Source organism: Sebastes umbrosus, chromosome 20, assembly GCF_015220745.1.
Source record: "Sebastes umbrosus isolate fSebUmb1 chromosome 20, fSebUmb1.pri, whole genome shotgun sequence".
Classification (NCBI taxonomy): domain Eukaryota; kingdom Metazoa; phylum Chordata; class Actinopteri; order Perciformes; family Sebastidae; genus Sebastes; species Sebastes umbrosus.
Genome location: NC_051288.1, coordinates 2,708,861 through 2,735,755, shown reverse-complemented (window position 1 = coordinate 2,735,755; position 26,895 = coordinate 2,708,861). Strand labels below are relative to the sequence as shown.

Sequence of the window (26,895 nt, the reverse complement as noted above, 5' to 3'; positions counted from 1 at the left end):
CTGTTTTGACTACAAACTTATGTCACCTTAGAGCTGCAAACAAGGGACTACGACTGATGCGGATGGGTGCTCTCTAGATAGGTCTGTGGATTGTTTATATCCAGTTTCTTATCCTTTTTTTTAGATGGTAAACATGAAATATGTAGTTTTTAACTCTCATTTCCATTCTTTACCTTGAGGTTACTTGGACTTGTATTATTACCAACCACATACATTAAAATGAAACTTTTTAGACCACCATAATCAGAAATCCAAGGAGCTGCAAGATTTCGATGTTTGTCATTATTTCTGTCAAAATCCCATCAGCTGTTGATGAAGTTTTAAAGGTCCCATATTATAAAAAAAGATTGAGATTTTCATGTTTCTTTTATTATAAAGCAGGCTTACAGTGCATCCGGAAAGTATTCACAGCGCTTCACTTTTTCCACATTTTTTTATGTTACAGCCTTATTCCAAAATGGATTAAATTCATTTTTTTGATCAAAAAAAGTTTTTTTTGAAATTTTTGCAAATTTATTAAAAATAAAAAACGAAAAAATCACATGTACATAAGTATTCACAGCCTTTGCTATGACACTCAAAATTGAGCTCAGGTGCATCCTGTTTCCACTGATCATCCTTGAGATGTTTCTACAACTTGATTGGAGTCCACCTGTGGTCAATTCAGTTGACTGGACATGATTTGGAAAGGCACACACCTGTCTATATAATGTCCCACAGTTGACAGTGCATGTCAGAGCACAAACCAAGCCATGAAGTCCAAGGAATTGTCTGTAGACCTCCGAGACAGGATTGTATCGAGGCACAGATCTGGGGAAGGTACAGAAAAATGGCTGCAGCATTCAAGGTCCCAATGAGCACAGTGGCCTCCATCATCTGTAAATGGAAGAAGTTTGGAACCACCAGGACTCTTCCTAGAGCTGGCCGCCTGGCCAAACTGAGCGATCGGGGGAGAAGGCCCTTAGTCAGGGAGGTGACCAAGAACCCGATGGTCACTCTGACAGAGCTCCAGCGTTTCTCTGTGAAGAGAGGAGAAGCTTCCAGAAGGACAACCATCTCTGCAGCACTCCACCAATCAGGCCTGTATGGTAGAGTGGCCAGACAGAAGCCACTCCTCAGTAAAAGGCACATGACAGCCCGCCTGGAGTTTGCCAAAAGGCACCTGAAGGACTCTCAGACCATGAGAAACAAAATTCTCTGGTCTGATGAAACAAAGATTGAACTCTTTGGACTGAATGCCAAGCGTCATGTCTGGAGGAAACCAGGCACCGCTCATCACCTGGCCAATACCATCCCCACAGTGAAGCATGGTGGTGGCAGCATCATGCTGTGGGGATGTTTTCAGCGGCAGGAACTGGGAGACTAGTCAGGATGGAGGGAAAGATGAATGTAGCAATGTACAGAGACATCCTTGATGAAAACCTGCTCCAGAGCGCTCTTGACCTCAGACTGGGGCGAAGGTTCATCTTCCAACAGGACAACGACCCTAAGCACACAGCCAAGATAACAAAGGAGTGGCTTCGGGACAACTCTGTGAATGTCCTTGAGTGGCCCAGCCAGAGCCCTGACTTGAACCCGATTGAACATCTTTTGAGAGATCTGAAAATGGCTCTCAACCGACGCTCCCCATCCAACCTGATGGAGCTTGAGAGGTCCTGCAAAGAAGAATGGGAGAAACTGCCCAAAAATAGGTGTGCCAAGCTTGTAGCATCATACTCAAAAAGACTTGAGGCTGTAATGCTGCCAAAGGTGCTTCAACAAAGTATTGAGCAAAGGCTGTAAATACTTATGTACATGTTATATTTTCGTTCTTTATTTTTAATAAATTAGCAAAAATTTTAAACAAACTTTTTTCACTTTGTCATTATGGGGTATTGTGTGTAGAATTTTGAGGAAAAAAATTAATTGAATCCATTTTGGAATAAGGCTGTAACATAACAAAATGTGTAAAAAGTGAAGCGCTGTGAATACTTTCCGGATGCACTGTAAGTCCTATATAAATACTGTGACAGTATTGAAACGCTCAATCCACAGGGAAATACACACAGCTCGTATTCAGAAACTCTGCATTTGAAACAAGCTGTCAGGATTTCTGTCCATTTGTGATGTCACAAATATACAATATTTAGACCCTTTACACAGATTTAAACGTAAACATTCTAAATGTGTCCCAGTTTATTCCTGGTTGCAGTGTAAGTGAATGTCATCAGCTGACAGGAAGTACACATGGACCCAAGCTGTTGCCTAGCAACGCAATTCTGTTGCAATTTTATCGCAATTCCGTCGAAATGTGCTAAAACAGAGCGTTTCAGGCAGAGGGTAAATACAGGTATATTCAGGCCGACAGTATGAGGAAAATAAAGTTTTTTTTTGAACATTACAGCACGTAAACATGTTCTAGTAGAAACACAAAATACAAGTATGATCCTGAAAATGAGCATGATATGGGACCTTTAATATGTGTTGAAAGATTAATGATGAAGATTAATGATGATTGTTTAATGAGTTTGATTCCATAGCTTAGCCTATGATTCAGGAATAATCCTATCAGGGCTCTTTGCCTGGTGTAGTTTAGGAGGGGTTTCTTGATGCATGGTGGCCCTCTTCTGGCTCTGACATGTTATTGCAACGTCTACTCTACCACCACATTCACTACCACACAATGAAACGGTACAAAATGTGAGGTAAAACCTACTTGATTTCACACTGTGTGTTTGATCCATGATTTGTCAAAGAATGCATACGATTAATTCATTATAGAACAATTGCCGTTTTGAGACAAAGTTCCTTGTTGTTATCAGTGAATCTCGCTGCAGTCCTGTGGCTTGATTTGTCACATGCACTTTGAGTAATTGTTTCTCTTTTCCATGCAGTTAGCAGAATGGACGAGAGAGAAGCGGAGCTCAAGAAGGAGTATAATAGCCTTCATCAGAGACACACTGAGGTATGCCGGGCTGGAATAAACATATGTGTGTTTGGAAGGTTGTTCATCTGTGCATGTACTTTGTACAGTAATGCATACATACAGTTACTGCTTTACTCCTTTCACAACACAATAATGTCTATTTGAGATTCCATCTAAAACACAAATTGATTATAAATGGAAAGCTGAAATGTTTTGTGTCATTGAAGTATTCATCCCCCCACAGTAAAACCATGCTGGTTAGAATTCAGTTGAGATTAAATGGATACAGTATATATTTTTTTTACGTTTGCTTTACACCTTGGTCATGATTCAGAGATACATATATCAGAGGTGGGGCCAAGTCATTGTTTTGCAAGTCACAAGCAAGTCTTAAGTCTTTGCACTCCAGTCCCAAGTCCTAAACTTTGAGTTTTCGAGTCCTAAACAAGTCATAATGCGCTCTTCATCACATGTAATGCCATTTTAACAACACGACTGGTGCTCAGTAAGGTACCGTTAGTTCTTCATGGTTCTCTCTTGCAACTTGATTGGGATGCTGTCGGATTGGTTCAAACAAATTGGAACTTGGGAATTAAGTGTAAGATAATCAAATGTAAGTTCCTATAACATTCACTCAAAATAAAAAATCCAGTGTTCAACAAAAAAAATCCACTTTTTTCAGTTAGTTCAGTTTAGTTCAGTTTTTTCCCTACAAGTAAATCCTCTTCTCAAACAAATCAATAAAGGATCTCTCAAGAAGTAAATAAAGCTAACATCTCCGGTGCTGTCGGAGTTACTGTACCTCCGGTACCAGGCAGTTGATCATCTTCGTGCACACACCTTTTAGATAACATACTTTTAAATCTTTGGGCTCGGGGGAACTTATCAAGTATTTAAGTCAAAAAGGCTCGAGTTCAAGTGAAGTCACAAGTCATTGGTGTTAAAGTCCAAGTCGCGTTGCAAGTCTTTAATGATTTTGTCAAGTCGAGTCTTAAGTCATCACATTTGCGACTCATGCCTGACTCGAGTCCGAGTGATGTGACTCGACTTAACACCTCTGACATATATACACTGATTCATATACTGTATGAGTGCACTACAAGTGAGCAAAGAAACAGAAGACAAAGACAAACATGAAATCCAATGAATGCTGTTTAGATTTCAGAGACGGAATCATAAAGAGGCAAATCTGCAGAAAGATATAAAGTCCTGGAAGAGAACTGCTGAATATAGAACATAAAGATAAAAGCATGGGACATATTAGAGGTGGTCTCTGACTCAAATTTAACAATCAGGCAAAGACCTTGGTCGAAAGACCCCAAGAATCCCTCTGACCTACTGAGCTCTGTGGCTAAATTGGGAAATGTTAGTGCCGTATTTCACAAATCTGCACGGTAATGCCATATAGTGGACGGAGGGAAGTTGGCCCTGGAGGAACTGGCCCAGTTTATCACCTGTTAACTGTGATTGTGGCCACATAATGAGCTATTCAAAAAACATATAGAGAGGAAACGATGACTGTATGAATTAAAACTTGCCCAATTAAAATAGATGTCAGAAGACCTCCATTTTTCTTGCGTAGATGGTTAGATGGCCAAGGCGACTTGTTTTGTTTCTGGTTCGCAACCTCCACTTCTTCTTCTACAGCCTCGTGTAGCCCATAGCGCCAACTTCTGACAAAACTGCGCCGTAGTCGAGTTTATTTGCTCCAAACCAGTCGGTACGCGCCTAATTTGCTTCTTTCTTTTTTTTTGCAACATTCCAAAAGTTTGCTTAAAATTCCCTTGTCAATTGAATGGAAACACAACTAATAAAAGGTTGAAAAACAATGGTCCTTAAAAAGTGGACTGTAGTGGGCTAGTTAAAATGATTAAAACATGAAGGATCCAAACATGAATTGTGTTTCTGCTGAGTCATTGGTCCGCCTTGGCCTGTTATACATTATGCATCAGTAACAGATGCTCCTCTCAGGCTTCAGCAGCCAACTGCTGATCAGAATCATGTTGAATAGAGAAGTCTAATGAAAGCTGTCACCTCCACACTGTTTCTACACCATTTATTGTGAGTCTGACTGTCACAGCTGCGTCTGGACACAATATCCTTCATATGTGAGGGACCAAAGTAATGAGTTCTCGTGACCATTTCTAATCAAATATATTGTAGTTTGGTAGTCATATTGTTTTTTTTCTGAATCCCTTTTAGAAGTACAAGAGAGTCTAATACATATAATTCAAGCGTGGATTTTAAAACGGCTTATAAAACATGTAAACGCCAACACAATATGTGCCATCCAGATTGCAAAAATGATTGTACATCAACAAGCTAACTGTGTTGTCTACCTTCCAGATGATCCACAGCTACATGGAGCACCTGGAGCGAACTAAACACCAGCATGCAGTCACAGTAGCAGAGCCCTCAGATGCAGGAACAGGCTCATCAGCCAGAACACGGTGAGACACCAACCAGCGCTCCTCTTATTCACATGTTGCCGTGTGTGTATCGGCCGGTGTCAGCACTCTCTTGCGACTTATTCCTATTTATTAATTATTTCTTTAAGCATGTTATACTGTGTCAGTCATAATCTGCTGTTGTTTTATAGCTATATTATTATACTTGGGCTATGCATCTTCTATAGTAGGCCTATAATACTCCAATAATATTCCCACTTGAACATTATAGGGTTACGGTGGTGTGTTTGTATCTTTCCTGTGTTCATTTTGTAGCCTATAGTAGGGTATCATTCAGGTTTTAGGAGCAGTGTCCCAGTCCTATATATTATTCTGCAGGATAAAGAGACACATTCTGAATTTCAACAGTAAATAAAATATACTAGGAGATACTGGGTTTAGGGGTTCTCCCCCAAGGAAATTCATTTTCTTTTACTTAAAGACGACCTATTAAATTTGTGCTTTTTTCCCTTTCCTTTAGTGTGTTATATAGTTTTTTGTGCATGTAAAAGGTCCGTAAAGTTACAAAGCCCAAAGTCCATTCCAAAGGGAGTTACTCTCCCCCACAGAAACACTGCTTCTGAACTGCCTGAAACACCTCGCTTGAAGTTCCGCCTTTTCTTCCGTAACGTGGTGATGTCACCAAGTAACACATTTGCATAATACCTGCCTTGAGGCTAGTTTAGCATGCCCTCAAACAAAGCTAGTTAGAGCGGAGCTGGAGCGGAGTCTGAAGAGTTTGGTTTGGTTGACAATACAATACAATAAAACTTTATTGTCCACCAGGGTGGAAATTTGTCTTCGGCTCACCAAACACAGAAAACAAGCAGTTAGTCAAAAACAGATACATAGACAGGTTATGTTACACATTAAAACAGTTCATCTCAGTGTCTGTGGCTCAGATCTGCTCAGTCACATTGTTGAGTTAAGAATATCAATGGCATTTGGGATGAAGGACTTTTTAAACACATTGTTAGTTGCCAGAGGGACTCTGTAGCGCCTCCCGGAGTTCATGAGCTCAAACTGGCTGAAGAGAGGATGGGAGCCATCTGCCAGGATACTCCTCGCTTTCTTACTCGTCCTTTCTGTAAAAAGTCAAGGGCTTTTGGGGTTTACCAACTATTTTACCTGCCATTGACACAATCCTAGATAGTTTATTCTTCTATCTACAGTTTAGGTGACCGTACCAGGCAGGAAGGTGAAAGGTTAAAACACTCTCAACAATAGTTTTGTACACTAATTCTAAAATCTGCCGGCCTTCACCGAGGCCACTAAGTTTCCTAAGCAGATAAAGTCGCTGACCAATCACAACAGAGTGGGCCAGCCAGTATAAGAAAAGTTTTTGAACATTAAAACATGTAAACATGTTCTAGTAGAAACCCAAAATACAAGCATGCACCTGAAAATGCGCATAAAATAGGTTCCCTTTAAAACTATGCAATTTGACATCATTTTGGACCATTATCATTACTAGTTAAATTATTATTTTATTATTTGCACACATCACAGCCTTTGTCTGAACTTTAATTCTTCCGTTTCATTAATTATATTCATTGACAAATAAAAAAGGTTATGACGAACAGTTCGCTAATTATTTTACAAAAAGTACCTGAATATTGTTTTCATGTTGATACGACTTATGAGGCGTGAAGCAATAATGCTGGTGCTGCTCCGTTATGAAACTCCCAGTGACCCTGACATGGAGGGGGCAGAAAAGAGAACCAGCAGCTTGTGCCGATGCGCAAGAAAAAGTCACGATGCACCAAGGAGTAAAATGTAGAAGTGCTGCCGGTACTACATACTGGTGAGTGCCAGCTTCGAGCTCTGGAGACAGCCCGGTGACACCAAGTTTTTCTGACTCTGAGGCATCGTGTTTTTGAGTTGCCATACGTCCGAATGCCTTGAGTGAAGTTTTCCAAATTTGGCACAATCGTCCACTTGGAATCAAGAATGACCTGATTTAGATTTTGGTGGTCAAAGGTCACTGTGACCTTACGTCCCTCCCATTCTGGTAAAAGCAATATCTCAGGAACGCCTGGATGGAATTTCATTACATCTGACACAAACGTCCACTTGAACTCAAGGATGAACTGATTAGATTTTGATGTCACTATGACCTCACCAAACATGTTGCTGACCATAACTGCTGAATTCATATGCCAATTACAGTATAACAATTTCACACAAATGTCTAACAGGATGAAGTGATGAGATTTTGGACAGACATGGATGTAAACTGCAGCTTGACTGGTTGGCAGAGGCAAACAACCGCGAGGCATTAATACTAGTTTCTTTTTTTGTGTTTGTTCATTCTAAACTTATTCACCGTGTTCTCCGGAAACCTACATCATTTGTCAGTCCTATAAACACTTGGACTTTAAATGGAAATTGATGCCCACATAGCTGAAGCTCAGGTGTTAAACCTTTGTTCTCTTTGAAGATTTTATCCACATGGATTTTGAATTGCAGTTTAATCAATGATACTGCTCTCATTAGGAAACACTCTCTTTCAGAGACACTAAACACATTTGTATACTCTGGGTCGATACAATTTTATGTACTGATTGTTAGATGGGTAAATGAAATCGGATCAGTATCAATTTTTTGGGGGGGGAGGGGGAGCAAAAATCAGCCAGTGGATCATTTGAAGGTGGTTTAGACATGTTCTTTATTTAAAGTGTAGAGTGATATTCTACTTTGTTTTAAAATCAATTAAACTCCATTGATTTCAATTGCAAATATCTTACCGTCATTACACTCGCCCTATTATTAGTAGATTTTATAGCTTGGATTTCAAGACCTGACGAGGTGTGTTTCAATCATTTGTCTGTTGTATGTGATGTACCCTGTATTGGAGCAGTTTTAACCACTGTAAGCTCTACGCCCACACTCATATATCTTCCCTAGTACAACGGGTCAGAGAACGTGTCTCAGCAGAAGAATTGAGCAAAGAATGAACGCCGGAGGAGAACTTGAAAGCAACTGTGAAACGGTGCAAAATGAAGATATTTGGTGTTTGTAGGTGAAGATTAATGTTACGAGAGGGTTTTGACATGAAATTGCAATGAAGACAAAGTATGGAAGGGAGACCTTCATTATAAACTGCAAGAAGGAACTCAGTAGGACAGATAGAGGATGTTGTGGATGTTGTGTAAATCAAGCTGTTGGTTGGCTGGAGTAATCTCCTTTAGTGGGATGATGAGTTTTGGGGTTGATTGCTCACTTGCAGAACAGATTATGCCTGCTGCAGAGGGCCAGGATGTCAGCAGCCGTCGCCATCTTGGTTCTTTGCAACCAGTAGTGACACGAGAGGGTGGAGCTAAGTACAACTGAATGCTAATAAGACATTTTTAGGTGACCATAATATTACAATTAACTTTCATGAACTGAAAACACACTGTGAAATGGTTGAAGTTGCAAGATGAAAACAGACAGCTCCCAGAGCGGACAACGTCGTGGTAGCGACCTGTCAATCACAAAGTAGCCACGCCCTAAAGCCTCCCCTGTTTTATGGTCTATTGGACTCTAAATGGGACCATAATTTACTAAATGAACATCATGCTGTATTGAAGAAGACTTGAAACTAGAGATTGAGGCCATAAACTCATGTTTGCAATCTTTACTGAGGTAATAAATCAAGTGAGAAGTAGGCTCATTTTCTCATAGACTTCTATACAATCAGACTTCTTTTTGCAGCCAGAGGAGTCGCCCCCTGCTGGCCAGTAGAGAGAATGCAAGTTTAAGGCACTTCCACATTGGCTTCACTTTTCAGAAGGAGGTTTCCACCTGGTACTAATCAGCAAATACTGGCCGTACTGTATGTACATTGCGACTTTGGTATGTTGTGTGATGCAGTGGCTTGGAGCCCAAGACAAATTTCCCTGTGGGACAATGAAGTATATCTTATCTTATCTTATCTTACTAACATGCTAAACAAAGATAGCGAATGTGGTAAACATTATAACTGCTAAACATTTGCATGTTAGTGTTATCATTATGAGTATGGCAGCATGCTAACATCAACATTTAGCTCAAGGACAGCCTCACAGAGCCGTGAGCCGACTCTTGTTGCCAAAAATTCCAACAGCTGTTGGATGATCTCCATTCAACTTATTATGATAGAACCAGTTGTCTGCACCTGTGAGGAAATTGCCGTGTCCTTAATAATATGTGACATTTGTGTCAGTTTATACAAGGCAGCAACCTCCGGGTCTGAAAGGTGAAAGTCTTTAAGAAAATGACCTCAGTAAAGATTGTAAACATGAGTTTATGGTCTCAATCTCTAGTTTCAAGTCTTCTTCAATACAGCATGATGTTCATTTAGTAAATTATGGTCCCTTTTAGAGTCAAATAGACCATAAAGCAGGGGATGCTTTAGGGCGTGGCTACCTTGTGATTGACAGGTCGCTGCCACGGCGTTGTCCGTGTTTTCATCTTTCACCCTTTCACACAGTGTTTTCAGTTTAATAAAGTTAGTTATAATCTTTTTGGTTGCCTAAATGTGTCTTATTCAGTGTTTGGTTGTACTTAGCTCCACCCTCTTCTGTCACTTCTGGTTCCAAAAAACCAAGATGGTGACGGCCAAAATACCAAACTTGAGGCTTCAAAACGGCGGTCCACAAACCAATGGGTGAAGTCACGGTGACTATGTCCACTTCTAATACACAGTCTATGGTTTATACTAATTACATTCTCTGTAATTTACTGTTGTAAAACTATAAAACATGAAACCGTCCCAGAGGTGTGAACAGTGGTTAATAGAAAGGCACTGTACTGTGTATTTGAATGTACCATGGAGTGTATCTGTGCATTCAGGCAGCCCGCTGTATTTCCTAGTCCTTCACTATCCTTCCAGTTAACGCAGACACAGTGCCAACCTCTCACACTCCCTCCCATACACACACACACACACACACACACACACACACACACACACACACTTTTTGATCAGTCTCCCTGCTTTGCAGCCAATAAGCTGCAGCCTGAGAAGAGGCATATGAAACGAGCTGCCTCAGCACCCAAAAGAGAGAGGGAGATGGAGAGGGAGGGGTGGGTGGGTTGGTTTGCCGTCAGAGTGAGAGAGGGAGAGCGTCAGAGTGCTCTAGACTGCACAGCGGCAGGCGTGTCGTATCTCGGCAGAGGAATAGGAAGGAGGAAGCTGAACAGTATCACCTGCTAGAGGAGGACACTGGAAGAGAAGAGCTGCTGTTGCCAGCCTCTCCCTGCTCTCTGTGGATGATCCACTGCTGCTCTGCTTTAATCAGTCACTGCTGCTGAAGCCACCAGGATTACTGCTGTTGTGACTGCTGCTGTTCTGGCTCCCACTCTCTGTCTGCCTCACATCGCCCACTGCTCTGCTGCTGACTCCCAGCTGGAAGGATACAGTATCTTTCACCTCTGTTCTAGATATACTTTGGTGGTTATTAATGTCCAATCAGAGGTCTGCCGAGGTGAATCTGGTGCTCCAGTGACCCCTCCCACCTCATCTGCTGTCATCGCCTGTGCCCCCCTGGTCCCCGTTGAGGCACTGGGCCATGATCTGGGGGGGCCATGAGCCCCGGGTGTATGCTGCTGTTTGTTTTTGGCTTCGTAGGGGGAGCGGTGGTCATCAACTCTGCTGTACTGGTCTCTCTGTCAGTGTTGCTGCTGGTTCACTACTCTGTCTCTACCGGCGGCTTACCTGCCCTGCCTTCCTTGCCCTCCTTACCCAGAGCCAGCAGGTATAATGTGTATGTGTGTGTGTGTATGTTATCGTAATGTATGCTAAATGAATTCATCTGCTGTAATGTGTCTCTAGCCGGATTGTAGCCATGCAGTCGCAGCGGTGCTGCCATGTGGGTGCGTTCTAGTCAGACAGTATGAGACTGCTCTCCAAAAGTAGGTCAAAAGAGAGAGATGGTAAAAATGGCACAGTCATATCTTGAACCACCTTTTAGATGTTTCCATTTCAGGAGGTTATAGCTGTTTATTCTCATAATTTAATTCATTTCCAATATGAAACAGTAGTGGAGGACTGATGTGTGTGACTTTAACCCTCACCCCTCAGTTCAAATAACAAAAGGCAGCATTGGTCACCATCAGTGGCCCGCATGTGACCTCTTCCTCTCAATATGGTGGTGTGTCCATTGTTTTTGGGGCTGCTGCTCTTTCATCGCTGCCTGCCGGCTGCTCTTTTCACTCACACTGGCAGCCATTGTTTCTGCTCCACTGTACAATCTCTTTTTTTTATACCTAGCCACTGGAGTGAGAATAACAGCGGGTGTGTACCTGGTCTGATGCAGCGGAGGGTGCAGGGTGTTTATATCAATGTGTTCCTATGCCTTATTGAATATTACTGGACTTTCAGTGCTTAGAGTTGTTGTGAAATGGGAGTTTGAATATGAACAGTGAGCTGGTTTGTGAGTTTCATTATCAGAGCTGTCCATGTCTCTCAGCTGACCTCCTTCTAATAAAACACATGGCAAAATAACACATCTCCAATCATAGAGACGGATACAAATGATGTGTGTTATTGCCTGGGCTAATATGTGGGAGGTAATGGAGTTTATGAGGCAACCAGCTTTGTTTGTCTTCCCACCACTGTCCCAAGGGAATCTTTGCTACAACACCTCTCTGCGAAGTCTCGGCTCAGACTCGTCACACAATTTGTTTTGTTTTGTCTAACTGATGAAATTACATAACTGTATGATGATCTGCTTCCACTGCACTGAAAAATGGGACAAATTACAATAAAGGCTGAAAATTTTAACAACCTGCCGGGTGCCAGCCATCTAATTTAGTTAAAGCAAATTAAATGTATATAATCTGTCATGTAAGTGACTTCAGGCTTAGTGAAGTACAGTTAGCCGTTATTCATCACTTCACACTGTAGCCTTTTCTAAGTGTCACTTTCTCTGAAGGAACCTCATCACAACATGGAGAGAGAGGCTCAAAGCATTCAAACTAATGAGAGCATGTCCACCCTGGTTTATATAGTATAACATATCCCATACTGTACACTTTTTATTGCACAGTGTAAATCACATGTTCTGGCACCATGCTGTTGTCAGGATAGCCTTCCTAGCAGTGCGGCTCTATGGATGGCGAAGTTGGTCTATCAGCCAGTTGGACAGTCCAGCACTTTGGTCTAGACGGAAATATCTCTACAATTATTAAGTTGACGTTTGTGATTTTAAGTAAAATATCCTGATGTCTATTAGATGGATAGCTCGGACATTAAGCACCCGCATTCACGTCCCCTCAGGATAGATTGTAATAACTTTTCCTCTTTGGAACCATCATTACGATCAAAATTTCAATTTGTCCAATACTTTGGTTTATGACTAATTACCTGCAAAACTAATGACATTCCCATCAGCCTCTACTATACTTTGTGGGGCTGTAAGAAAATATTGAGTATCGCAATATTATGTTTTGTGATACTGTATTGATTCTCAAAAACACTGTTGATTTAATTAATACTGTTCTGATTGCATTTCAAAAAGTAAACTTTTTTTACTTAGATTTTATGCATATGATGGTGTGTTCTATATACTATGACAGTTTTCCTAAAGTTGGATATAGAAAAAATCGCAGTATATCGCCTTGCTTACAGTATCACAATATATCACAATATATTGAATTGTAACCCCCGTATCATGATACGTATCGTATCGCCAGATTCTTGCCAACAGCCCTAATTCTTTGTGTTTAGTGCTTAATAGCAAATGTGAGCATGCTAACATGCTACACTAAGATGGTGACCATAGTTAACATTACATGTTAGCATTGTCATTATGAGCATGTTAGCATGGTGACATTAGCATTTAGAGCCACTAGAATGTCTATAGACTCTTAGTCTTGTTTTCTCTATACTCTAATTATCTAAGAATGACTTGTCCAACAGCCAATCTCTCAGACACTTGCGTATTCCTTTCTTTTAGAATTGCTCTTTCCCTTTTGAATCATCCCTCCTTCCTTTTCTTTCTGTATCCAGAAAGGAGCGTCCCATCTCCATGGGCATATTCCAGCTTCCTGGGACTGATGGTATGACCTCTGACCTCCAGAGGGAACCTGTTGACCCTTCTGAGCCGTGGAGATTCAACAACCTTAGCCATCCGCGGTCCAACACCAGCCTCAAGGTATGACACACAGCTACACACACTCTATAAAAGAAAGACGTCTTTGTATCGCTAGTTATAGAGTGTAAAGTTACTGTCTGATGTTGGCTCGTAGAGCTTCCCACGGATCGGACTAGTGACATCATCCCCAGTTCACATAAAAGAAGTTGTGGAAACAAAATGCAAACACTCAATGCCAGCAAGCACCAAAGAAATAGTACATTTCTATTCAGAGAGAAAGAATTGTTCAGTGTGTCCAGAATTTTTAGCAGCAGCTTGTGTGTGTGTGTGTGTGTGTGTGTGTGTGTGTGTGTGTGTGTGTGTGTGTGTGTGTGTGTGTGTGTGTGTGTGTGTGTGTGTGTGTGTGTGTGTGTGTGTGTGTGTGTGTGTGTGTGTGTGTGTGTGTGTGTGTGTGTGTGTGTGTGTGTGTGTGTGTGTGTGTGTGTGTGTGTGTGTGTGTGTGTGTGTGTGTGTGTAACGGGGTGGCCTGGAGCCCAGCAAGCAGAGGAAGTGGTACCATTCGGGGGCCTGCCTTTAACCTCAAGGGAGGGTGGAAAGGACAGAGTGTCTTCACATTGTTGCTGTTGGAAACCATGATGCGAGCAAGGCTCCATTGGGAATATTAATGACCGCCTAATAAGTATTCATTCGCTGTTATTACATACGGGGTCCGATGGACATTGTAAGACTGGGTTTGAGTTTTGGTAGCCATTGTGTTGACCCATGTGAGAAAAAAGATAAATGGTTGAAATACAGTAGTTAGTTAAAGATGAGCTAAAAGTAATGGGTAAACAGTTGAGATTGTTAGCTAAAAGTAATGGGTATATGTAAATAGCTAAAAGTGAGTTTAAATGAATGGGTATACAGCTGAAATGGTTAGCTAAAACTAATGAATAAACAGTTGAAATAGTTAGCTAGCTAAAAGTAATGGGTAAACAATTAAAATAGCTAAAAGTTAGCTAGAAGTAATGGATAAACAGTTGTAATAGTTGGCTAAATGACCTTCTGTGATTGTTGTCATAGCAACAAAGCTCTCACCTCAGGCTCAGGGGGAGAGGTGGCTAACTAAACTACCTTAAATGAAGTCAGTCTTAATATTTATGCAACCTGACAATCTAAGACCAGTCTAAGGCCAACACTAGTCTTAGACTAGTGTTAAACTAAGTTTAGGCTACTGGCCCCAGGACTTATGTTAGATTGTTTCATAACTGGCAACCAATGTAGTTGATAATTCCTGAAGTACAATATAGGTGTCGCAGTACATCTTCTACACACAGACACACACAGTCTTAACCAGGCACCCCTGGTGCAGATATACTGCAGTGCCTTTGTGTTTTGTCCTCTGACTTGACTTTTTCCAAAGATTTACAGTTAATAAACCCTCCCCTCTCACCACTTGAAGGAGCATGTGTGTGTTTGTGTGTGTGGATGTTGTTTGGAGGGTAGGGGAAGAGCCAGAATCAGCAGAGCAGCAGTGGAGGGAAACGTTCCTCCTATTGGCTGCTCGCTGCTACTGTAGCAACAACAGAGTGATGGCAGCATGCAGACAAGAAAGGAAATACTGCCATCAGTGTTCACAGAGGAGAACCAGTGTGGAGAAAGCCTAATACTCTCCTATTATCTCATTCAATATCCGTGAGAGCTTTAGAGTCCCCTCTGTGTTATTAAAGTCCCTAAGTGTCTGTTTTCAAGGTGACCGAGTGTTGTTGTTGTTGTCCTGATTGACTGTTTTCCATCAGGCACTGTGCTATTTATAGGACTGAAGCCACTGGCATTAACGGATCAAAACAATACAAATTCTGCATGCCACAAAGGGCTGCTGAAAGCTGATGAAACCTTGGACTGATTGATTGGTACTGTACTGTATATCCAGTTCATTTTCATTCATACAGCCTCTGCCGACCAGGTCACCTTGAAACCATAAAAACTACACAGTTGACTCGTGAAGTTCAGGCTTTCCCCACAGCTTCTACCAATGGAAAATAGTTTTTGCAACATCCTTATATATGTTTTTTTTTGCTTCTAATAGTTTTAAAGCCTGAATGTTAGGAAATATAGCAACTTGATCTTTAATATATATATGTTTGAGGAACAGTTCTTGCCGATCAGAGTGGAAGGTGAAAGTTCGCAGGAGAATTTGCCCGATCAGGAGGCTGATCAGGAACAGGTAGACCCGTCTGTCACTCATGGAGAAACTCTAACCACAGTATCTACCGAACGCACCTAGTTTAGTAGATGTGTTGCAGACTTTGCTGTAGTGTGATTAAACACAGTGATGCTAACCCTACTAGCTATGCTTCACATCTAATTGATACTGCATGATGTTGACCTGTTCCCCTTTTGTATCTTCAGCGGGCCCCACAATTAGTTTTATAAAAAGCAACAGAATGTGTTTACAATAGACCCTTTTCACAGCACATTTTGGCATGTTGTAGCTGGAAAATCACACGTGTAACTGATAACATTGAAAAGACTGCATTCCATTCAGGTGAGCTGGTAGCTAACTGGGACAGTTAGTTGATGCAACTGAGCAATCATGAACAAAATGTGTTTCCCCTGTACTTTTCCTGCTATGACAAGTCCAAATGTCTGCTATGAATAAGGTCTATTTGAGATGGATCAGTGGATCATAACATCTTCTGTCAGGATTTACATGCATATCTCAAGGCTGTTTTGACACTTAAACACACTTGTGATTGTGGTTGTACATTATCCAGAATGGATATGATTTGTGAAACATGGAGTGTGCAGCCTGGTTGCATGGTGTGGTTCGGTTAGTGGTTGTGTTGGTTTTAGCCGCATGGCAAGGAGGTGCACACTGTTTGAAACAGTTGGTGTTAACATTTATTATTTTTGGGTTCATTTAATTTAAACAGAAGGAATGTAGATTGATGTGCTAACTTAAGGTCCACTTACTAGCTTTTTCCTGAGCTTACAATTTAATTGTTCTCAGTTGTTTCTTCATGCAGTAAGGAAGTTCGGTCATGGTTGAAAGCTCTAGAAAAAAGGCTAGTAAGTGGACCTTGAGTCAAGATTCTTTTGTCAAGCTACAGTTTATAAAATGTCAACTTTGACACTCTTTTCTTCAGAGTGTTTATCTTTTTTTAGTCTACTTTGGGTGAATTGAGTGAAGTTTCTTTTGACATTTTTGGCTTGATCCCACTTTGTGTTATTGTGTTTGGTTTGCACATGAATGTGCTGCACATTAGATGCATTTACAGCTTAAAATGCACAAGGTTCATCATTTTAAATAAATAAACATGTGTTGTTGACTTCATGAAGATCAATCTTTTGTTTTCCTTGTTAACCTCTGATTCACCTCCTCTTCCTCTATCTTAAGGATGAATTGGTCGGTTTCAACCGTGCAGGCTCCAAGTCCAGTACTCCAACCAACCAGGGAAGTGTCTCCAAAAGTGGAACTCCTGCGTCCAAATCCAACGCCTCCATGTCCTCTCAGGGTGTCACCTCTAAATCAAACACCCCCACCTCTACATACAGCGCTAACTCTCAGTCCACCACACCGCTGTCTCCTCATGACGGAGCGCCCGCCGGAATGAGTCCCAGGTCCAGCGGAGGGTCCGCCTCCGTCACACCCATGTCTACCGCCGCTTCCGACGTTGCCATGGAGTCCGCGGAGCAGGGAGTTTCAGACGGGCTCAACAAGAACCTGGACTGGAGCAGCGGAAAACCAGAGAGCAGTAAGAACATCGCAGCCGTGCAAGGAGGTCGGCAGGGTCATCCTGGACACGCTGGTCAGGACTCTACACCCCTCAGAGGTGATGGTCAGTACTGCAGTCAAATATCTATCATGCTAACACAGGACTAGTAGCACCTTAACATCAACTACCCGCTATTTGAGTGTACCGGCTTGCTCATTCCTCTGTTTTGTGTCTCTGCTGGTTGTATTAGATGGAGCAGACCAACTGGAGAAGTCTGAGGTGCAGGCCATCATAGAGTCCACCCCTGAGCTGGACATGGACCTCGATGGCTTCAGAGGAGCAAGGTACAGGACTGATGATTAGATGTTTTATCATCATTACCCTAACATGAGGAAAATGTTTAAGGATGAGGCCGGCATAGGTCTATAATATGTTTGTTTCCCTCAACAGATCCCACAAAAACTAACAATGTGTTACAGCGCCGTATGACGCTGTGTAATCCATCTGTTCAATATGTACCTTAAAGGGGGATTTGTCAAGTATTTAATACTCTTATCAACTTGGGAGTGGGCAAATATGCTGCTTTATGCAAATGTATGTATATATTTATTATTAGAAATCAATTAACAACACAAAACAATGACAGATATTGTCCAGAAACCTTCACAGGTACTGCATTTAGCATAAAACAATATGCTCCAATTATAACATGGCAAACTGCAGCCCAACAGACAACAACAGCTGTCAGTGTGTCAGTGTGCTGACTTGACTATGACTTGTCCCAAACTGCATGTGATTATCATAAAGTGGGCATGTCTGTAAAGGGGAGACTCGTGGGTACCCACATAACACATTTTCATTCACATATCTTGAAGTCAGAGGTCAAGGGACCCCTTTAAAAATGGCCACGTCAGTTTTTCCTCAACAAACATTAGATTAAGTTTGGAGCGTTGTTTAACCTCCTTCGCAACAAGCTAGCATGACATGGTACAGATCACAAGCAAGTTCAACTGCTATACGTCCTCAGATGTTGTCTTTATAATCTTTATTTTGTTTGTCAAAGAGGACACTATTTTGCAAGACCAAATGGATAAATCGATCATTATCAGAATTATGACGTTGACGTCTGAGGAAGTCTATTGATTGAGTGAGCAAAAGTCATTATTTTATCGGTTGGCTTGTTTTTATCGGCATCCGAAATTCGCAGAAATCGAAACAGCTGCGGAATAAAAAACATACTGCGAAAAGTTTCGGATTCGGTGTGGAAAGACTCAGAGATAGATGGGTTTTAATTTTTTAATTGACGTGTGATTTATTGGCACAAATGATTTGTGTTTGGTCTGAAAAGACCTTCACACAGTACAATTCTAGTTCCATTTGTACCAAAATAGTGTTAAAAGTAAAATCTATGTTCACATGTATTATGCAAAAATAATCATATTGCAATATCATACCTCATTCATCATGATGACCCTCATTCCTCCACCCCGCCACCTCATTTGTCCATGCAGCACACCGACTAAAGGCGGCATAGAGAATCTAGCGTTTGACCGCAACACCGAATCTCTGTTTGAGGAGCTGTCATCTGCAGGAAACGACCTGATAGGAGACATGGACGAAGGAGCCGACATGCTGGGTAAGAAGCCTCCTGACTTGGATGTATATCATTTCATCATCTCTGCTTTTACAAACCGTTCTCTTCAATTCTCTGAATTGTCTTCTCTTCGGCTGTCGGGGCTTTATCGTCTTTACAGATGAGTTTTCTGGTGTGTATCAATAAATCCCCCAAAGATCTCTCTAGCAGCTCCTCATCATTTGTCTCTTTGATTCTGTGTTCCGTTCCCTCTATGACTTTCTTATGAATGTGCAGAGTAGTGAATAGTGCTACTGTGTTGTAGAGGGCAATAATAGTATAGACTAGAAATTCACTTCAAATTAGTCCATTTAACTTGCTTACATAAACCTCTTCCTGATTTGCATCATCTCTTGCACGACTCTCAGACTTCAACTTTCTAGGTAAGACTGAGAGAACAATATGTTAGTGTGTAGGATAGACTTATTAAAATAAACACTTGTGATTTTTCAATAATAAACTTTCATGATGGAGATGTAAGGTGAAGAAGATGTAACATCCTGTAATGACATTATGGGTGGTGATTTTCAGGTATGGGTCGGGAAGTTGAACATCTTATCCAAGAGAACGCCCAGCTGCTGGAGACCAAGTTAGTACTCATTATAACTATTTTTCTTTTTTTAAAGCCATCTCTGCCCCACATGTACCATATATACTGTATAAGCAGCCAGACAAAAAACGACAAACACTTAATTAAAAGGACTTTTAACACTGAAGTAACTATATCACCATCGCAGACATTAGCTACATTAGTGGGTCATGTTAGGTAGCATGCCAAATACCAACATTATCTCCCATGTTTATTCTCTATATGCTTGTTGTTATCGTTTCTTGTTCATGCACTTTGTGTCTGGCATATAGTAATGTGGTGCTAGACTATTACACTGACATTATATGAAATTGCAGTGTCTACTGATGCACCTGCAGTTTGGATGCAAATGACTAGGGCTGTACTTAATAGTTTGAAGCTTCGCAGCTTCATTCATAATTAGGCTACACTATTATTAGTATTATAGTATTTGTAGAATTAGATTTCAGTGGCGGCTGCGTAGGATTGTTTACGACTTGTGTGATTTAAACATTTCCAATAACTCCAGAGCGTTGTAAAGTCCAAATGGGAAAATATATGAAAAAAAGATATACGTTATTATTTTAAAAAATGTTTTTATCTAATGAAATATTCTGCTTCAATCCATATTAGTTGGTGTTTAGCCTTTCAAATAACCTAATTTTTACTACGGTCAAAAAACTTTACGCTCCTCCGCTTGTCACACACTAACGAGTTATAGCCTGTTCATTAAAGAAAGTTGATTTAACAAAAAAAACTAACTCATTTAATCCGACGAGTCACTTTATTCAAATTTAGGATTTTATTCAAGGAATTTATTTATTAATTTTCTTAGGGTGATGACATCATCCAATATGACGACAGACATTCAAAACTTCAATTGAAAACCTCGATAGAAGCTTTGAATGTAAAAAAAAGACATTCGAAACAGCCCTACAAATGACTTTTTGGTGCCCTGTTATTTTCCTCATTCGATTTGAAATTGTGCACATTAAACTGCCAATTCCCAGACATGTTTAATGGCAAACAAAGGCTGTTTATTGGAATTCAACCTAATATTACCCACCTGTGTAGCAGTGTTTGTAACTGTGTGGTTAAGTTTATACAGTAAGAATCCTTCTCCTAGAGGTGCTGCTATTTTTTGTTGCATTTATTCTAAAGATTGATAATGAGGTAAAATGAGCTACTTTATGGGCACATGAAAACAGAAATATCCCCGTTGCATTGTTGAGAAACAGGACAGTGCTGCCACCTTGTGTTTAATGTGGATATCACATTTGTTTTCAGAAATGCTTTGAACGTGGTGAAAAATGACCTGATAGCACAAATGGACGAGCTGTCCTGTGAGAAGGAGGTTCTGAGAAGCGAGCTGGACGCCGTCACTCATGCCAAGACCAAACTGGAGGAGAAGAACAAAGAGTTAGAAGATGAACTCAAGAAGTGAGTTGGCTTCAAAACACAACATGCAACGCTAACTGTCCACTAGTGTACATATTGCGTACTGTATAAACGTGGTTGCGCACGACTTATAAGTTGTGTACTCGCTTGCAGGAGTCGAGCAGAGCTTGAGGAAGCCAAACAGAAGGTCAAGAACGACAACGAGGATGATGTGAGTCCTTGATATTCGTTGTGATCTCTGTGTGATACACCTGTATGGATTAGAGCAGAACCTGTTTTAAGTATCTCTAAATATGAGCATTTTAGTGCCAATATATTCCATAGCAATAAAGCCTTTAGTGTTCCTTTTAAATAGATTCTTAGCTGTTTATATCATATTGATCATCTGAGTTTAAATGAATGGCATATATATCCACCGATCAGCCATACCATTAGGTCAGCACGGGGCACCCTGACCGGTCCCCATACGCAACAACCTGCTCCTCACTGTGTGTTCTGACACCTTTCTATCAGAACCAGCGTTAACTTTTTCATCAGTTTGAGCTCCAGTAGCTCTTCTATTGGATCAGACAACACGGGCCAGCTTTCGCTCCCCACGTGCATCAATGAGCCTCGGGTCTGACCACGTCGCCGGTTCACCGGTTTTCCTTTCCTGCAGACCGGGAACATCCCACAAGAGCTGCAGTTCTGGAGATGCTCTGACCCAGTCGTCTAGCCAGCACTATTTGCCCCTTGTCAAAGTCATTCACATCCTTGCGCTGGCCCATTTTTTCTGCTTCCAACACAAAGTTCAAAGTTCAAAATGTTCACTTGCTGTCTAATATATCCCCCCCCCCACTGCCAGGTGCCATGGTAACCAGATAATCCATGTTATTCACTTCACCTCTCAGTGGTCCTAATGTTATGGCTGATCGGTGTATATTAGGGCTGTCAATTGATTTAAATATTTAATTGTGATAAATCACATGATCGTCCATAGTTAATCTTGTTTTTTTTTATCTGTTCAAAATGTACCTTAAAGGGAGATTTGTCAAGTATTTCATACTCTTATCAACATGGGAGTGGACAAATATGCTTGCAACAACAGCTGTCAGTGTGTCAGTGTGGTGACTTGACTATGACTTCTCCAAACTGCATGTGATTATCATAACGTGGGCATGTCTGTAAAGGGGAGACTCATGGGTACCCATAGAACCCATTTACATTCACTGATCTGGAGGTCAGAGGTCAAGGGGACCCCTTTGATGGCCATGCTAGTTTTTCTTCGCCAAAATTTAGCGTAAATTGAGCATTATTTATCCTCCTTCACTATAAGCTAGTGTGACATGGTTGGTACCGATGGATTCATTAGGTTTTTTATTTTCATATGATACCAGTACCTTCACTCTAGCTTTAAAACTGAGCCCGCTACAACCTTAAAAATTGAAAGTTGCATTAATGCGTTAAAGAAATTAGTTGCGTTAAAACGAATTAGTGTTAATTATTGCATTAACTGTGACAGCCTTAATATATACTGTATATATATATATATATAATCTGTATATGTACTGTATAGTGGTTCAGTTGTGTCATGCTGGTGTTGTGCCTGCAGAGCGACGTGCCTACAGCCCAGAGGAAGCGTTTCACCAGGGTGGAGATGGCCAGAGTACTGATGGAGAGGAACCAGTATAAGGAGAGGCTCATGGAGCTGCAGGAGGCCGTCAGATGGACAGAGATGATCCGGTAAGACAGGACCAACAATATTGAAGTACTGTAGGCCTGAACAAACGGGTGGAAAATATCTAGTTGCGTTTTTTTTCTGACCAATTGCGATTTAAATTCGTCAAACTGCAGGCCTGCATTTATGGTCTACATGGTATTAAATAGATATGATTGAACCATGCACAATCACAAATTGTTTCTACATCAATAGGTCAATTCAGTTAGAGAGGAAAGTAAATGTACCTAGGTTTTTTATAGAAGAAATTAATCAATTTATCTCACATTTATTGATTGCATTATTAGTGGTATACTGGACACAACGCAATGGTATTCTCATATAATCATGACATTCAAAAGTGGAGTTATACACAGTACAGGGGTGGAAGAAGTACTCAGAAATACCACAGTCTAAAAATACTCCGTTACAAGTAAAAGTCCTGAATTCAAGACGTATTGGTATTAAAATAAAAGTACTCATTATACAGAATGGCTCCTTTTGTGTGTTATATTATGATAGTATATTATATTATTCTGTTTTTTTATCACTAAAAATAGATGCAAGAGCATTATAATAGTAGTTCATCAACGTGGAGTCACTTTTAGATGTATATACTACTGGGTAGATTAGTAGTATAATACTGCATCATATTATAGAAGCAGATCATGTTTTTTAAATGTTAAAAGTAACTCACTAAAGCTGTCACATAAATGGAGTGGGAGTTGCATAAAATAGAAACACTCAAGTAAACTAAAAGTGATGAAATCCAAATTGTCCTTAAGTACAGTACTTGAGTAAATGTTAAGTAAAAGTTCCATTCCACCACTGGTTACAGTAGATACCAGCTGCATTCTGTAGAGGACCAGTCATGGTAGTAATGACAAAGTGCTGCTAAGTCACGTTTTGATATCTAACTGACAGCATCTAATTAAAGTAAGTTAACATTAAGTCCATGCTTCAGATGCAGAGTTAATAAACCTAATCAATGTGGTCTAAGTTGAATTGATAGAGTCTGATCACCTATAGATGCTTTATGCAGTTGAAGACTCGCCACTTTTTTTATGAACAGAAAAAAGTTATTACTCTGAGCATCATCTTGACTGAACACAATTTATTGAAATGACTTTCCATACACTATGATTTGATCATCAAGTACTGTTGCAATTGAATACATTCCCCAGTTTCCTTGTTTTGATCCTTAACACACACACACACAAACCATCCACAAAGGGGGAATACAAAGGCGTACTATACAAACCAAATTGTCAGAGTACGGTTTGAAGTTTGAAGTAGAAACGGAGGAAGTGACTGTAAAACCCCGTCTGAAGCATTCCATTTGATTCAAAGTGAATTGTCTCTCTCAGGGCTTCAAAGGAGAACCCAGGTCTTCCAGAGAAGAAGAAATCCAGCCTCTGGCAGTTGTAAGCTCCTCTTTTCTTTTCCCCTTCATCTCTCACATAGCAGCCACTGTGGGATTACTGTGTTATGATTAATGTGTTTCATTTTGCTTTTCTTTTGTACTCCATGTTGTGTGGTTGTTTCCTCCAGGATGTAGGTAAATCTTTGACATGTTAACAGTGTCTATCTTGTACTGGCTTCTTGATGTTTTCATCTTGAAAACAAACTCTTAACAGAGGAGAGCCAGCCAGGAAAACGGTGGCTCTGATCTCAGATCTGAGCTGCTTTACTGTCATAAATGTCTTTTAACGGTGCAACGTGTAAGATCTGGCCAGGATTTTAGGAAACAAATGAACTAACATTATCAAACAGAATGTGAATTGTTAACAGTGTTGACGTTATGTCAAAGACGTCTATGTGTTGTGTTGCAGAGATATCTTCTGAAATGAGCATGCTAACCAGCTAGCCCCGTCCCGTCCTGCCTTGTAATACCACTTGTACCTGGAGAGGCGATAATGAGTCACTGTAGCGTCCGGTCTGCTCTCAGTCCAACATGAGAGGACCAAGAAGTAGAGCTGCCCCGACAGCTTGTCAATCACGTAGAAGATACAGGGTCCGTGTACATTTTGGATTAATTTTATTAAATCCAAAGTAGCAAGAAAAAAGAGAAAACAACTTGTATTTTCGTTCATTTCATTCAGTCAGCGCAAACCCCAGCGCCGGCAGTCACTGCTGCTGGGTCTTACCTGTGTAACAGCAGCAACAGAAAGTTTTCTGATCCGGTGGGGAGTTGGGGCGGTCCAGGATCACATACCCCCCGGGCGCTGCGGTTTGTGCTGGCTGAATTTGAGTTGCTACAGCTAACCGCGAACTGAAGGTCTGTCTCTCTGAGCTGCCACAAGCTCCTCCTCCTGGCGAAGTTGTCTCCTGGTGGCAGGCAGGACGAGACGAGACAAAACTACGAGTAATTTTCTCGTTCTCGTTCTTGTTCTCATTCTCGTCTGTCACTTTGGATTCAATCCAATAAATAAACAAACTATCCAAACGATAGTCAAATTTTGCATATTCTCGTCGTGCTGTTACTGTAGTTAGTAGTTGGCGGCTTTTTTATATACGGTATAACTGATGACTGTAAATGTAAGCCTTGTTTCCACCGCAGGAACTTTCTCCCAGAACTAAGAACCTTTTAAGGAACTCATTGCGTTTCGCAGGGACCAGGGTTTAAATAATGTTCCGGGGACATTTTACGGGGTCGGGGGCAGTACTTTCTGACAGTACAGGAACCTTCGGGGTGGAGTTTGCAGGGATGATGGTTTGGCTGATTTGTAAAACACACACATAGCATCGCTGCTTCGACGGCTTCAACTCGTGTACCGCTTCACTCATAAACAAGGAAGTATTCTAATATTGATTTAGGAGCATTTTAAGACAAGGGGGGAGCATTTTTCTCTGTTGGATAACATTAAAAGTAAAGTTAGGCTCTGCTGTCGTCTTCCCGACTCATTAAAAAAAAGAGAGCAAGAGAGAGATGGCGAGGGTGAGCATTAGATATACATTAGAAGAGGGAGACAGCATGGCGGTGCTGTGAATGAGAGAAACAAAATGTATTATCTGATGGTTTCACAGTGGTTACGCTCTAAAGCACAAATATATAACCCTCAAACACTCAACAGATGATTTACTGTGGACACAGACGCTCTTAGTTTCATTTTCCTCCTCTGCATTTCATTCATTACATCCAACGTGCATCAGTAAATATCTGGAGCGGTAAATATCGTCGCAGTGAGACAAAAATGTTTATTTTTTAGATGAATCAGGCAGACACACTGAACCGCAGGCTGCAGAGTGTATTTACTACTGTGACCACCAGGAGTCCTCGTCACATTTCATGTTGCTTTTCTAATAAGTCAACAGATTAATTTGCCTAATCTTCGCAGGTCTTTAGACCGCGGTGGAAACACAGACAACAGTCGCCTGGAGGAACCTTTTAGTTCCTTGAAAAATAGTTTCAGGGACTAAATGTCCCCAGGACTTTTGGTGGAAACCCGACTTTAGATTGTAATGACCTAGTAGTAGAGGTGAAATGCTGCCCCCATGTGGCCAGATCTTACACCTTGCACCTTTAATTCTTTATTAAAAGTTAAAGAAAGTTGTTAACACCAAGCACGACTGAAGCTTTTGAGAGAACCGACGTTGGGAGAACGCACTTGTCTGCTCACAGAGGAGCTAAATCTGAAAGACTATAAGAATAATTTGTGTGATCTGATCCAGGCTCTCCTTTGTTGAGTTTCATAAGGAATGAGTTTGGTGTGGTGTGAAGGGAGGACGTTATTCTTGGCAGGTTTTTAACAGTTGTGTGTCTATAAGAGAAGCAAAATCTGATAAATCCACCATCTCTCTTGCCCTGTTTCTGTGTGTCCCTCTATATATTCTGCCTGATGTTGTGACGTCTGTGTGCAGGAGGTGTGTTGGGAGGGTTGCAATGGAGATGGGAGGGATTGCAGGAATATAGGAGGAGTGTGTTGGTCAAAGCAAAGCAAACACGCTCATATAGATAGACTTACCAGAGCCTATTTCTCATCTTTAAGTTCCAGGCTTTTAGTATCTGCTATAAAAAATATTCATTAAACCCCCGTGACAGCGTAGTAGGGGGGTATATAGCGCTCCGTCTGTCCGCGTGTCACACTTTCGTTTTTCGAGGCAAAACTCTGAAACTATTTAACTTAGGAACTTCAAATGTGTTATGAAAGTTGACAACGTGGTCTAGTTGTGCCTTTTTGGGGTTAAAAGTCCAGGGTGCCTGAAATTTTTTTTAAATTTTGGCCAAAAACTAGGATTTCTTTTTGACTATTTGGTTTCTGGAGCAGAACTCTGAAACTATTTAACTTAAGAACTTCACATTTGGTATGATAGTTGTGCCTTTTGGTGGTTAGAAGTCCAGACTTGAGGAAGTTGAGCTAATAACAAGCTAGATTGTGCTCAATAGACTAATTCCATTAGTTCCTAAATGGCAAAACCTTTGGTCCTACTTTAGCAGGGGTCAAGCGGTGAGCGGGAGGGGGTTTGTGAGCCATGCTCACTTTTGCCTT

At 41.0% G+C, this 26,895-nt stretch overlaps 1 protein-coding gene across 7 annotated transcripts in view; it reads left to right on the top strand.

Moving 5' to 3' along the window:
• The window catches only part of spag9b (sperm associated antigen 9b), a 70,626-nt gene that overhangs the window by 21,880 nt on the left and 21,851 nt on the right, over positions 1-26,895 (top strand). For 2 of the 7 annotated variants that reach the window (XM_037755307.1, XM_037755303.1), the window contains exons 3-14: positions 2,874-2,944; positions 5,252-5,355; positions 13,328-13,472; positions 15,547-15,618; positions 16,792-17,233; positions 17,361-17,454; positions 18,622-18,746; positions 19,275-19,332; positions 20,599-20,751; positions 20,863-20,920; positions 22,301-22,431; positions 23,773-23,829. In XM_037755307.1, coding sequence (XP_037611235.1) covers positions 2,874-2,944; positions 5,252-5,355; positions 13,328-13,472; positions 15,547-15,618; positions 16,792-17,233; positions 17,361-17,454; positions 18,622-18,746; positions 19,275-19,332; positions 20,599-20,751; positions 20,863-20,920; positions 22,301-22,431; positions 23,773-23,829 — 1,510 coding nt within the window. Of the gene's footprint in view, positions 1-2,873; positions 2,945-5,251; positions 5,356-10,445; positions 11,073-13,327; positions 13,473-15,546; positions 15,619-16,791; positions 17,234-17,360; positions 17,455-18,621; positions 18,747-19,274; positions 19,333-20,598; positions 20,752-20,862; positions 20,921-22,300; positions 22,432-23,772; positions 23,831-23,956; positions 23,960-26,895 lie in introns of those variants that run through there. The other 5 variants (XM_037755302.1, XM_037755305.1, XM_037755304.1 and 2 more) reach the window with 5 other exon arrangements.